Here is a 13,571-nt window from a genome sequence, read left to right on the forward strand (position 1 = left end):
TGGGCTCCGTCGACTTGATACCCCCCATATTCCTTAATGCTCACCACGGTTTACGAGAGGCGTTTTCTTCTCTTTCATATCCGTGAAAGCCTTTTTTCACTGTATACCCAAATGACCACCCTGTTACATACATTGCCCGAGATTAGATAAGGTCTGAAGAATGAACTAGAATTCGCATTGCAAAAACCGGTGCTCGTGATCATGTCGTCTGCTTGAATCGTAGGACCGACGGACGGCTCAGAAAACACACACTGCACCCTGCGGGCACGGTCAACCATCACCCTCTCCATCACCCTCTCCATCAACATCTTCCTTCCTCCTCATCCTCCTCCTCATGCCCATCCCCCACCTTCGCCCAACCAACCGAGCGTCGTTCCCTCCCAACCCTCGCGAAACTCCCGCCCCCAGGAGCGTAAAACGCCCCGAGTGGACCATGTCCGCTATTCCGCCATGCACCGACACGTCTAGACTAGAGTCTTGTGTCGGGACTTCCGATCACCAGCCTCCAGGGGGGCCGATGCGTTCTGGCAGCTCCTCCGGGGTAGGGATCCGGTTATGGAAGGCCGTGGGAGGTGGAGCTTTGGCTGGTCGAAGTCGCGTTGCGGCGCCAGTGTTGGTCCCTCTTGATCCTTTGCTTGAGCACCGTTTGATAGATTTCTACAACTTTTGGTCTTTGATTTTTGTTTGGTGTCCCCAATAGTTGTTGATTTCTAGAAAGCAGTGGCGTTCGACTGGATGAACGGTATGGCTTTTTATTGGGTATCAATCGTCTATCATCTACTCCAGTAACGTCGTGACGTCGTAACGTCACTCATCCCCTTCGATCCCAGCGACTCGCCTTGCTGCTTTCATATCCCTTTCCGTCAAACCAAGCTCGGCGGCATACTTGCCAAAAGCATCCACCATCTCCTTCAATCCTGCCTTCAAGGTCCCAACCACCAAGTCCACTTCCTCTGCTCTTCTGTCCGATTCGGAAAACTCTACATCAGTCCAATGAACAGGCAAATCTCTCACAAACCCCTCTACAGACTGTATGACACTGACAAATACTTGAATTAGCAGTGGGACATCTTTAGCTACCTTGCCATAGTTATCCTCTGTCAAGCTTGCAAGAGCTAGAGCAGTCAGCGCATTGACAGAATCAATAATGGGATTAAGCTCGCCAAATGGCGATCCCAGCACCACAGTAGAGACACGACGCTTGAATGTCCGTCGGAAGAGACGTCCAAACGGAGTGCGCAAGAAGCGAATGAGGTAGGCGTTGTACTGAGCAAGCAGACCGCTGCTGCTCAAGCTCTCCTGTTGGCCTTGGGTAAGGAGCTTTTGACGTGCAACACCTATATATTTCTCTCCTTCTGCGCGTTGGCTTTCTAAAAATTTCAGAGGCTTCGCAGGCTGTGGTGATTGCCCGTACGACTTGGCGATGGTGCCGAAACTTGACTCGATCTTTTCGCGTGTAGTCGCGGGAGTTCGGGCGTTGCTGAAGATGTTTTCTTTCCTAAGGGGCGCCGACGAGATTGAAGGCAGGGATTCGATGGTAATTCGCTGCGGAGGTGCTACGGATTTGGTGGTTGGATTTTGGAATTCAGCGATGCGATTGCTGATGGCGAGAATGTTGCCCACGCAGAGAGTCATGATCTGAGTCCATGCTGAACCGGTTGGGCGGTCTATATCTGCGAAGATAGCTTTGCGCCGTGCTGCGAAGCGCTGGCTGATGAGTGCAAGCTCGCAAAACGCAAAGGTCTAAGCAGTATTAGCTTTTTACAGACTCGAAAGTGGCTATGCTGCTCACCCTGATGACCTCCCGTTTTGCCTTGAGCCCGGTCAGTAAGCTTGCGTTGGGATCTTTGGATGCACCTGTCAGGGGCTGCTCTCGCTTCATTGGCTCCAACGTAAGATAGGCACTGAAGATCGCATTTGAGAACTCCCATAGTGTGATCAAGAGGGCGCCGGAGGTCAAGGAGCGAAGGATAAGGGAGTAGTGGTACGGTGGTATGTACGATAGCTGTGAGGCAGGCACATCCCACAGCAATGCAGCGAAGTACAGAGAGCAGCTCCACGCCGCCCGTCGAATGAAGAGAGCATAGACTACGGGTCCCAAGATGGCCATGCCTGTTGCGCGGGTTCCTATCTCTCGTGATAGGCTTGGTAGCAGAACCTTCAGCTGGAGAACGGGATGCTCCTGCTTTGGAGGTTGTCCAGAGCTGGCGTCTGTCTTTGCCTGCATGACTGGCAAGGCAACGCTGTCGTAGTTATAGTAGAGGTGCAAGCCAGATTGAAGGACTGCAAGCATAAAAAAGACGCTTCGGAGGTATATTGGTCGCTCATTGAGTCGTTTGCGTTCCCATGCTCTGCTATCCATTAGCCACAGCAGCACCACCAGGGCAGAACCTCGCTCACTTTCCTGCAGCTACCCAGCCTAGATTCGCCGACTCTGGTACCGACCACATGTAGACCTCACTGAACCACCATGCCGAGAAAAGGTACCATGCCAATGTCTGGACAGTGTTCAAGCGGAACAGATACCGTGTGAAGGTCTCAAAGGGTGATGCTGTTGTCCGAGACCCTGATGCATTTTCAGTACTCGAATCTTGTCTAGGCATTTTCTCGGCCATACCCAAATGCAGTTGAGCCACACGTAGTACGAAGATAGAGAGTGCTGATACGAAGAGGAGGAGTGTTCGTATGCCTGCTGGGCCAATTGGAAACCAGAACCAGAATACTGCCACTACATCAGACGGTCAAGCGGCTTCTCACTCAGGGATCGAACTTACTTGAAGACTTGTCTGCGATCAGTACAGCCTCGGCATAGCAGACCACGAGGGTGATGAGAGCGGCACTTGTAAATCTTCTGTGCAGGGCCGGTGTCAAGAACTGTCTATAGAGAGGCGGGCGGAGAGACGCCATGTTTCCCAATGAGCAGAAGAAGGCTTTCTATGGCTTCATCGTCAGCCCATCAGCGCCTGCGTACCAAATTGTGTCGTTTGGCCCAAATTATCGAGATGTTTACACAAATCCTGGTTGCTGCGGGTACGTATTTTATGTAATCTATTTTGGCGTTTGGGCGCGAACCCTGGTGGAGATCTAGGTTTTGGGCTCGCTAGCACTCAATATTACGGTACAACGGAAATCACGAAGCGTTAATACCTTGCTTTCAAATTGCTTAGGTCTTGCATATTCAGGTGGGCTTGTCTCACTCGCAAGCTTTCTCAGTAAGTCTCTTAACATCTGAAAGCCATGTCATCTTCAAGGCTGTCCACAATTTATACAAAGAGCCAGCAGCGTTCCTGCCTTTCTCCTGATGTCTGACTGGCAACTCATTATCATTGGCAATAGAACTCCACGTCATCCGAAATTCAAGTCACTTTCCAAGATCGGATCTTCTGAAAAGATTCCTTGATCCTCGCCATATCTGGGAAATACATGTTTTCTTTTCGTAGTGTGTTTGCACTCTAGCAGCTCCAAGTCAACGACATCTCCATGAAAAGCGCCCTTCACAAGAATATTTCTACCGTGATTCTAACCCTTGCGTCCTCATGAAATTATTGTAATTTGACTCTCTTGCCACACAGAAGCCCTGGTAGAGGAGTGACCCTGACCTCAAACCATCATTTTTGCGTACGTCAACACATGCATCGACAAAAGCCTGAAGCTCCTCGAGCAGCTTCTTCGGTCTCTCTAGCGGCAACAGATGTCCAGCGTCTTCAACTTCCACCATGATACACCCGTAGATCTTGCCATACACCTCGTCCTTGATGGTTTGTACGCTTATCAATCTGTCGGATTTTCCAGCAATTGCCATTGCGGGCACTTTGATCTTGTCGACTGCCCCCGACCAGTCGCCCTCTTTTCCTTCAGAGCCTTCTCTCAGCCAGGCTATCGTTAATGCAGTATCTTGTTTTATTGCGTGGGCACTGATTTTGTCCAGGTCGGACACCGTGAGTGAACCCGGATGGGCACTGAGGACACCATTCGCAAAGTCAAGGGCTTCAGTCTTGGCTTCGCAGGATCCATATAGCCTTTCCATCTTCGGGCTGGACAAGATCCAGGGTGATGCTGGCACAGGGTTGATAAGAGCCAGGCCTATCAGACCTTTAGGCTCACCACTGGCAACGATTTGGGCAATCTTCGCACCCATACCATGGCCTGCGACTTGATGATCTCGGAGTCAGCATTACTCTTTCGGGAGGTATTCTTCGTCGCGAGACATGTCTTAGGAGCGGAGAACTCTTTAGACATGCCTGACGACTCATGAGACAGCATGAACGGGGAAGAGTTGCCTCAGGAACCATAACGTACGTATGAAATCTGTGACATTTTCCAGCGCCGGGAGAATCTTCTCAACATCTTCGGCCATTCGTTCCACGGAATACAACCTGCTTACATGAGCACGGGATGATTCGCCACAGCCTCGGAAATCCACGGTGATGCAGTGACATCGGCAACCCTCTATAATACGCTTGAATGTGTACGAGGAGCCCCCAAAGTCGTGGAGAAAGATGACCGCAGCTTGACGAGGTCGAGGGCTGGGCGAGATTTTGTGACTGGGAGTGTAATTGCAGGGTAAGTAAGACTCCACCGAGAGATCTATGTCAGGGGCGACTCTGAATGTATAAGAGTCGTTGACATGTTGAACTGTGTCGTTACTCATGATTTGAGGCTGGTAGGAAGAGAGAAAGTCCGCTCTTTGCTGTAGATACAGGGTGGGCTTGCAATGAATATGAGATGACATTGCTGGACCCGTGCACAAAAGGTCAATGCTTCAATGTCTTCTCTGCATGTCGATAATCCTCGAGACTACAGGCGACTGAGGTTCGAGGGGTTGCCCGGTCAGTTCTCGACCTCGATAATAGCCTGCAGTGTCTCTTCGATTGACAACTACCCGTCAGAAGTATAAACGAATGATCAAACAGATCGAGCGCATAACACAGTTTGAAGGCATTGTGTGTGATGGAGGATGATATTTGCAATCGAACAGTGAGGGTCGTACATGAGCAACAGTTCGACACTATCAGCGGCAATCCTCAACCTATACCAAAGCCATCGTTCATCATTCCGAAGCTCAACCAAGTAAATACCACCTATGGCTTTGGACCTCTGCCCCTCTTTCGTGGCGCCAACAACTGGGCGGCAGCGAGGTTACACGAAATAAAGGCAAATTGTTCTTCGGCCGGAGCAACATTGTCACGTCTAACTAGACAAGCCTTCAACAGAATGGCCTTCGTGTGCGCTAAGTCAGATTGGCAACTTCGTATTCTGCAATACTTCCTCGACACCTGTACCCAAGTCGATCAAAGTTTTGAGGACTCTGCTTACATTAACGGCTATCGTGGAAGACAATGCAAGTCATAGGCTGAGCAGCATCACGATAACATCATCATTGCCGGGCTGCCACTCCATAAGCGTAAGGAGCATTCCAAAGAAGAGAGCGGTGAAGAAAGGATTGGACAAGGAAGCAGGAAAAAAAAGCGGGTGGAAAGGACGTTGAAATCTGACTGCCGGCGCTCAACAGGGCCGCATCCGAAAAAAGGAAGCAGGTAATAACGCTGCACCAATAATCAGAAAAGCAGGCTTTGCGAAGCAGGATAGCGGAGTAACACGTTTGATACCGCATTGAGATCTTGTTGTGAAAGGGCCTCGGCAATGCTTGTAGAATGGTAGAGTCCGCACTGTCGCACGACTTTCAGGGCTCTGAGTCCTTTTCTTGTTCCTCGAGTCCTTCTTGCAGTCCCCATTGACCGCATATCCAAGGATAGTCGATATTTGGGACAATGACAAAGACGAGGTTGAAGCATTAGGGACACTTCGAGCAGGGGTTTCACGCTAGTGACTCGGCGGCAATGTCTGCCGACATGCCTGTTTCCGCGTCGGACAATTATCAGCATGAACAAACTTGGCTTTCCTTCCCAACCGATTCCTTCAGACTCCATTGGCTTGAGCCATGCCGGCTCGCAAATTCTAGGTCCAAAAGCTGATCCAGAAGCCAGGAGAGGCCCCCCAAAGAAGAGAGTATGAATAGCCGCCGCAAGATCTGCTACAAACATTAACGACGTCCAGAGTCCGAAGGAAACCCCGATCTGTTTCTCTCAGCTCGGGGCCCCACCTTGCAGATTCCCCCAACCTACCAGTCTTCGCCGTCTACGCCCGACATGCCTTGAGGGGTACATGTCGAGGGCGAGTTGCACAAGGAAACTGACTGCGCAAGCATCAAATGCGAGCAACAACCTCGGCAAGCCGTCCAGTATAACAGAGTGTCCACATTCTACTTCTATGACGTAGAGCCTCGCCTTCTCGTCGTGACCGAGTGGTATCTGGGAACGTCCTACTAAGGGTGACTACGGAACTACGCCTTGGAACATCCCTCTTCGTTTATTGCAGACATTTCTCTTGACGAGATGATTCCTTCCAGTTAACGGGTATAGCAAGCGACAGAAGTCCGATAGCAAGGTGCATCGATGCCCGTCATTTTCTTCCTTCTTTCCTTCCTTCCTTCCCTCCTCCATCCCCCCATCCCTCCATTCCTTCTCATTCACTTCTTGCTGTTCAGCCATGGCTATCATACAAAACGTTGAAGTCGTCATCCAAGTCACCGGACAAGACTTTGCCCGAATATGAATCCGAGAATGCCAATGACAAATCAAAAAAGACAACAAGGTTCGTGGAAGCCACGGCGAGGGTCGATTTTATTGTCATCATTAGATTAGAGTCAAATGGCATATGAAATGGCTTGTATGACAGGGAACCTCATCGTTGAAGTGTGAGAATGAGGAGCTGATGCCAAAATTGCGAGTACTGGGATTCCAGGTCTTGCGGCGACAGTGGTGGAACGTGTCGTACTTGTCTGGTCCAAATGCATAGGATGATGACTATACTCAGACGACGTTGGAAACTTGTTTCCGGCCGTATGCTTTTTGGGCCAAATAGCTCGGCATTTTACTTTGTTCGGCGATTGGCTCTTGGCTCGTCAGCGATGGAAGGCTATCGCGCTGGGAACAACGAGACCTCTATATATTGCTAGATTTGAGTAGGCCGTCATGCATGAATTGGTACTCGAATAGCTTTAATTCTCACCAGTATGTACCTATGTAATTAAGGTAGTTGATCTGAGTGCCTTCAAGTGGACGAGCATTTCTCGACTTAGGGCTGCACTTTGCCGGAAATGGATTAGCCTATCGGATGGCGATCTTTCTCGAGTTCTCCAGTGTCAAACGTCTCCTTTGTTGCATGGGAAGCCATCGCTCTAACCCATACTACTAAGCTCATCCAGTAGAAACGCTTATACTCATGTGCTGAATGTGACGCACCCTCGTCGCTCAAACTGACCCTCACCATCTATGACTCGAACAGCGCGCTCTGTTTCAAGGCAACGCGTAGAGGACTCGTAGCCGCCCAGCATAATGACATGAAACGCTTCCGTCTTCCAAAAGAAAGGGACAACGACAGCCACTGATTTTCTTCGAGACCTCACCAACCTGCATCTCTAAGATGTCGCAGATATACATCATGGTCGCAGGATGGCTTGAGCCCAGCGCTTCCATGCAATCTGGCGCTGGGTTGGGCCAGTCTCTCCGTGGTTTGGGTCCCCGATTCACATACTGTGGGGTTCTTTGTTGCTGTGAATAGAAAGGCAGTGAATCGCGATTGTTCAGGCGTGTCTTTGAGAGCCATTTTTTCGTTTTTCCATTCATCTTCCAACTCTCTTTTCTCTTCATTCATACCTGTTCATTCTTCCATTGTCCTTCAACGGCCAGCGCCTTGTCTGCGGACTCGTCATTGTTCTCTTCTTGTCACCCATCTCTACTAATACTACTTTTCCCTCCGTGAAAGTGTCGACTCCGTTTCTTCAAACATCCTTGCCCTGATACATCGTCTTAATCTACTGCTGTGCAGTCCAAATTCTCTTCGCTCTTCGAAAGCTACAAACACACCATCTCCAAATCACGAGACCGATCCAAAAACACGCAGATATGCCTTTCTTCAAGAGATCCCTGGCTGGTCCAGGCTACGTCGTCCTCAACGTCATCCGCGTGATGAACGTAGTCGCCCTTTTAGCCGTCGTCGCGGCCAGCTTCGTCATGCTGGTCAAGACCTTCATCGTCTCCAAATTCTTCTTCTTCGACGGTGTCAGCCATCTAATCACAGGTTGTGTGAGCAGTAAGTCCTCACCTCTTCCTATTCCGACCCTTCATCTCAAGGGCCAGCAGCTGACGGAAGTGAGCAGTACTCCTCATACTCACCGAAATCTCGCTCTTCAAGCGCTACACCGCCAACAACTGGCCGCTCCTCTCCCCCAGCCACGGATTCGTCACCCTCGGCATCATCATGATCATCATCGGCGTCTCCATCCTCGGCAACCTGAACAAACAGGCCACCTCCGAGGGTTCCCTCGGTGCGACCTTCTGGCGTCTGGTCATCGCCTCGGGCATCGTCGTCAGCATCCTCGGTGTGGCCAACATCTTCGCCGTAAGTCATGACCCGCAAGCCCCACCGCGGACCGAATCCAGTGGCTAATGTCAAAACACAGAACTACATGTTCCGCCAAAAATCCCTCGGTATCACCGCGCGGCAGGTCCGGGACCACGGCGCCGTCGCCCCCCAGAAGGTCTACGTCAGCCCCTCGCCCTCGAGGTCGGTGCACGCCCGGCGCTCGTTCCACCTCGGCCGCTCCGACACCCTGCCATCGTACTACACGAAGGACCACTCCTCGCACGAGCAGGAGCCCGTCCGGAACATCTCCGCGCCGATCGCGGGGACCCCGCAGTTGGCCCAGGCCAAGAGAAATTCGAGCGCGCCGCCGGTCGTGAACGGTGTGCAGAGACCGGATTTGGCCTTCCATCCCGCCCTGCAGGGTCAGGCTTTCTGAGACGGACGCCCCAACGGTTCGGTCCGGGGTCACGAATATCATGAATCGGATGACCTTTTCTTTTCTCGTCTGGGCGCAGCAGAGTGGATAGGGGTGGGGGAAAGGAGGGAGTGCGAATGTTACAAGCCAGTGACCAATTTTTCTTTCGATTTAGTACGGCGCGAGGAACAGGGACGGAGGGAAAGGGAGAGCTATCCTCTATTAGCATGCATTCTTATTCAAGACGGATGCAATCTTCATCATCTCATACGCTTCCTCTTCCAAGAATACTGTACATTTCGTTGCATGTGTCAAGATTTCTAAATTCTCCGGTATTGTCTGCTCAAATGCGCCCAGGCGTTGATTTGTCCCGCGTCTATCCAACCTGCTGCTGCTGCTGCTGCAACTCCTGAAAACTCGTGATGCCCTCCGCATATCTCCTCGCGTCCTCTTCTACCTTGGCCACTTGAATCCTGCCACTCAGCGCATTCCTCATCCCTTCCACAACCTCCCTCTCATCCATCACCTCTCCCATCACCTGCCCTTCCTTCCTCCAATATGCCTCCGTCTTCCTTCTCAACCCCTCATCCCTCACGACGACGTTCCTCATGATGCCCACAGCCTGCAGCTTCGCCCTCGCACTTTCCAGCACCCGCATCGCCGTCTCCATCCTCTCCGCCGCACTCGGGGGTACTACGAACATGCGGTTCGTGGAAGACAGCCAGAGGAGCCCGGCGACGAGGACGTCTGCTAGAGCTATGACGATGCCACGGACCACACGCATCCGCCAGAAGAAATGGATGTACTGCTCCGGTCGAACAGCACGCGCGTTGGCTTTCCACTCATAGCTGCCGAAGAGATAACACTCCACCACCGCCAGTCCCATGCCTATAATCGTCACGACGTTACGCCATCTCTTCCCGTAAGCGCCAGACATGGCCGAGGAAGTCGCGAGACCGAGGGCGAAGGTGTGGAGGAGGTGAGGAAGGGCGATCGAGGGGAGAGCATAGTAGAAGTATGTGGATGGCTGGTCGGAGTTGCAGAAAGGACAGTTCGTCAAGACATCGGGACCGTATGTGAAGTAGAGAAGCCGAGCGTCCAAGGAAGCGATCTTTGGCCGCAGAACGCTGTCAGCCTCGGTGAGCCCCGAGACTCCGCGGGCGAGATTGAGGCGGGTGAAGAGGACATCATTGGAGGTTTGCAAGCGCGAGGATGTTGTGGTGAAGATATTTTCTGGAGCGAAATAGGGAATGGTGGAAACGAGGGCGAGGACGGCGGAGAGGAAGAGGATGGTGAGGGACTTGGAGACTGGCCCAGGCACCGGCTGCACAGGGGCAGGGGCAGTGACTGCCTTGACTTTTTGGGTGCGATACCAGGTTATGAGCCTGGGAATGAGGAGGGGCCCCACAGTGAAGAGGAGGGTTTTGAGGCTGTTGGGATGTCAGTACAGGCATGATTGGTCAGTGCAATTCGAAGAAAGTAAATACGAACGTAGAGAGGGATACCATGATGATGGCGAGTATATGAAAGCTTTGTTATTGAGAGAACATGGGTGAGATGTTGCGGGGGGTGTTGGGACACGTTCCTATCGGCTGCAAAACCACAACGGCTGCAGGTCATCCATGCGCTGATTTAGCGTATTCGAAATCGTTGCGAATGCTTGGCATCAGAAATTCCTACGCATCCCATGGATTCAAATTATTAACTTCATAATTATAAGTCGGATGTAAGAACTTTTGGCGGAAATAGAGTCGCAAGAGTATTAGATGGAAGTCTTAAACATAAAAGATTTCTTTTCGAACTACTCATTTACTTCTAGAAATTAAGAAAAGAGAAAAACAACCGACTGCTGCTCGAAAATAACTTTATTTTCTTCTTTAACTCTATGAATTCATCGTTTCCTTATAGATTTTACTTATTTTAGCAGCGTTGACCCGCCGCGATAAGGAGTCTAACTTACGTCTAGAAAATTTTACAATTCACATCATGGCTGTGAAGTCAACAATTTGAATCTCTGGGGTGCATAGGAATGTCTGATGCCAAGCATTCGCAACGATTTTGCATCCGCTAAACCTCCCGCCGCAAAATTGAACCAACCGCATGTGCCGCTTGAAACATTTTCTCCCACGCTTTATTCTATTCCTACCCCGGGGAGTTGTATCCGAACATGGTCAATCAAATCTCGAAGTCCATTAGCAGCGATGGCTCTGTCCTCTAATAAGTATGCGGTCTAAAAGGATTTCCTGAGAGTCAAATTGCGAACTCGATTGGGGTTTTCCCGCCCTGCTCGATGGCTATGGCCATGGTGGCATGCACCTTTGAGCTATACGCTTTCCTTTGGTTTGCAAGCTGGAAGATTGCTGTCTGTGGAGAATGAGATATTCAAATGCAAGGAACACGTCTTCAAGGATGGCGTGCCAGCAGAGCCCACAATACTCTATGTGCATTGATGACGGGCACTTTCGAAGCTTTAGCGATCCTCTCTACCATGATCACTCAGAGTCAAAAAGAATGCCTAGACCGAATCCAAAGCCTCTGCCAAGGGGTATCTCACTTCGTGTTGCAGTGTCGAGCGAAAGCCATGAAAGATCACTGCGTCAATATTCGTGAGACACATCCTCCCGTCTCCCACAATCGAACGTCGGGATATCTTCAAGCTGCCAATCGAAGCCATTCACAGCGTGATACCCTCCAACGCCTAAAGCTCTTTCTTCCCTTCCCCCTTCCCACCTCTGGCTCCTGCACCGATCTTCATCTTCTGCCCTCCCTGCTCTTGTTCCCTTACCAAGACCAGCGCTGCCACAACTGCGGCTCCAACAAGCCGCACTATAGTCGCGCAAGCGATCCACCACAGCTGTATACTCACACTCCCCGTCGGTGCTCTAGGGAATGCAAGCAACCACTCCACATAGCCCGGCACCCAATTCCTTGGTATCCAGAAGAGCGGTCGTTTGGAGAACCAGAATTGTAGGAAGAAGCGGAGGCCATTGGTGCCGACCCAGCGGAGAGCGTTGACAGTGCGGTCGAAGGTCGATTTGAAGGATTTGAGGTTGTTGGCTGGGGAAACGTATCGATCAGCCAGGCTGTTCAAACTCGCACTACAGATGCTCTTTCATCGTTCCTAGGTGTCTTACTCTTCTCATCATACTGTGCCAGAATCTTGTCATGGCTCCTCCGTATCTTTGCCCATTTGGCAAACTCATCCTGAGAACTCGTAGCATTCATCTCCCGCTTCAGGCGTATCACTTCCCTCTGGAGCTTGATTTGAGACTTGGCATCAGCAGAGGTAGACGTGGGAAGTCGGTTGTAGAGGCTCCATAGCTACAAATGCCGTCAGCAAAGAGCAGGCCGCGATGGGGGGGAGGGGGCTTATACGAATTCATTGATGACAGGCGCGCCAACGGTGTTGACGAGGTGGATGAAGAGTTGCAAACAGAATACAATGAGGAGGAGAGAAGGCATGATTCTCTCTGTGGGGTTCTGCAAGAGCAGACAATGGGGCTTTGAAGAGAAGCTTGGTAGACACTGTAGAGTAAGGTAGAACACCGAAATAATCCCACCCTAACCCCCCCCAGCCCTATCAAAATCGCTAGCTTCACCTCTCGTCTCCTCTTCTTCCCCATGCCATCACCTCCCTCTCCTCCCCACGACTCCGTCTACGCCCAGCTCATCGCCGCCCTCCATCCGTCGCCCCCGGTAGTGCTGGAAGTCGAGATCCTACCCTCGAGCTTCCCGCCCCAACTCTTGCACGAGTCCGCGGCCGTCGGCGTCCCAAAGTCGCTCCTGGTACCACTCTACCTCACAGCTCGCAAGACCTTCTTCGATCATGTCTCGTCCCGTGACTCGGACTCCTATCCCGCAGCGCTGCAAGCGACGGCCGTGATACTGCTCTTCGATCCCAACCACCTTACGGCAGCCAACTTCAGGAAGCGGCATATCCAGCGCTTCTCCGGCGAACGGAGCGAGAACGACTACAATGACCGGGATCTTGGAAACTTGGCAGACGCCGTACGACATGAGTTAAACTTTCTGGAAATTCTGGTCACGAGTCCGTTGAGCAAACATGCCAAATCTTCTACGCTTTGGGCGCAACGCCTGTGGACTGGGCAGAATTTCTTCCCGTTAGATCTGCAAGAGCATGCAGCTGACGAGGCGATTCAGGTGATGATCACGGGAAATGGTATAAAAAGCTTCTGGGACGAGGAATTGGTAATTGTGATGAAGGCTGGAGAGAGGCATCCGAGTAATTACTACGCCTGGCAGTATGCGAGACAGCTCTTCACTTCCATCCGGTTTGAACATCCTGGATTTAAGGATAGAAGACACGGGGTTAGGGTATTGCTGTATGACAGTATTGGGCTAGTGCATGGGTGGTGCTTGATGCATCCGAGGGATATCTCGGGATGGGCTTTCTTGGTCTTCCTGCTTGAGCAGCTGCGCGATGAAGGTTGCGACGAAGGGGACAAGACAAAGGTATCTGAAGATGAAATATTGATATCTGCATCGGAGACCAAAGAATTTGCAAAAAAATATGAGTGGAAGGGAGAGAGTATCGAGTGGTTCCTGAAGGCCATGAAAACGCTGGATATCGACGATTGAAGTACGGAGATATTGCCGGAAACCCCCAGGTCTTGTGGTTAAAGTCGTGCTCTTTAAATCTCAGTTGTGTCCCTAACCTAGGATATCTAGCTTCTCAGGCCTGTTCGATGTGTAATCGACAGCTCGCTTT

The 13,571-nt window shown here is 51.2% G+C and overlaps 6 protein-coding genes across 6 annotated transcripts; 2 read left to right on the forward strand and 4 right to left on the reverse strand.

The window, feature by feature from the left end:
- Positions 1-807: 807 nt before the first annotated feature.
- Positions 808-2,907, reverse strand: HO173_003787 (uncharacterized protein; the record flags this gene model as incomplete). The annotated part of the gene is made up of 4 exons (XM_037305712.1): positions 808-1,743; positions 1,793-2,351; positions 2,401-2,722; positions 2,775-2,907. 4 exons carry the CDS (start codon positions 2,905-2,907, stop codon positions 808-810), a joined length of 1,950 nt encoding a protein of 649 aa, XP_037167467.1.
- Positions 2,908-3,508: 601 nt separating this feature from the next.
- HO173_003788 (uncharacterized protein) lies at positions 3,509-4,357 on the reverse strand (the record flags this gene model as incomplete). The annotated part of the gene is made up of 2 exons (XM_037305713.1): positions 3,509-4,152; positions 4,300-4,357. 2 exons carry the CDS (start codon positions 4,355-4,357, stop codon positions 3,509-3,511), a joined length of 702 nt encoding a protein of 233 aa, XP_037167468.1.
- A 3,610-nt stretch (positions 4,358-7,967) lies between these two features.
- HO173_003789 (uncharacterized protein) lies at positions 7,968-8,863 on the forward strand (the record flags this gene model as incomplete). The annotated part of the gene is made up of 3 exons (XM_037305714.1): positions 7,968-8,154; positions 8,222-8,463; positions 8,525-8,863. The coding sequence occupies 3 exons, from the start codon at positions 7,968-7,970 to the stop codon at positions 8,861-8,863; spliced, it is 768 nt and encodes a 255-aa protein (XP_037167469.1).
- A 355-nt stretch (positions 8,864-9,218) lies between these two features.
- HO173_003790 (uncharacterized protein) lies at positions 9,219-10,350 on the reverse strand (the record flags this gene model as incomplete). The annotated part of the gene is made up of 2 exons (XM_037305715.1): positions 9,219-10,272; positions 10,334-10,350. 2 exons carry the CDS (start codon positions 10,348-10,350, stop codon positions 9,219-9,221), a joined length of 1,071 nt encoding a protein of 356 aa, XP_037167470.1.
- A 1,190-nt stretch (positions 10,351-11,540) lies between these two features.
- Positions 11,541-12,304, reverse strand: HO173_003791 (uncharacterized protein; the record flags this gene model as incomplete). Its single annotated transcript, XM_037305716.1, has 3 exons — positions 11,541-11,899; positions 11,977-12,163; positions 12,218-12,304. 3 exons carry the CDS (start codon positions 12,302-12,304, stop codon positions 11,541-11,543), a joined length of 633 nt encoding a protein of 210 aa, XP_037167471.1.
- Positions 12,305-12,463: 159 nt separating this feature from the next.
- Positions 12,464-13,441, forward strand: HO173_003792 (uncharacterized protein; the record flags this gene model as incomplete). The annotated part of the gene is made up of 1 exon (XM_037305717.1): positions 12,464-13,441. One exon carries the CDS (start codon positions 12,464-12,466, stop codon positions 13,439-13,441), a length of 978 nt encoding a protein of 325 aa, XP_037167472.1.
- Between the last annotated feature and the right edge of the window lie 130 nt (positions 13,442-13,571).

Source organism: Letharia columbiana, assembly GCF_014066305.1.
Source record: "Letharia columbiana isolate WasteWater2 chromosome Unknown Sc0000009_s1, whole genome shotgun sequence".
In the NCBI taxonomy this organism is placed as follows: domain Eukaryota; kingdom Fungi; phylum Ascomycota; class Lecanoromycetes; order Lecanorales; family Parmeliaceae; genus Letharia; species Letharia columbiana.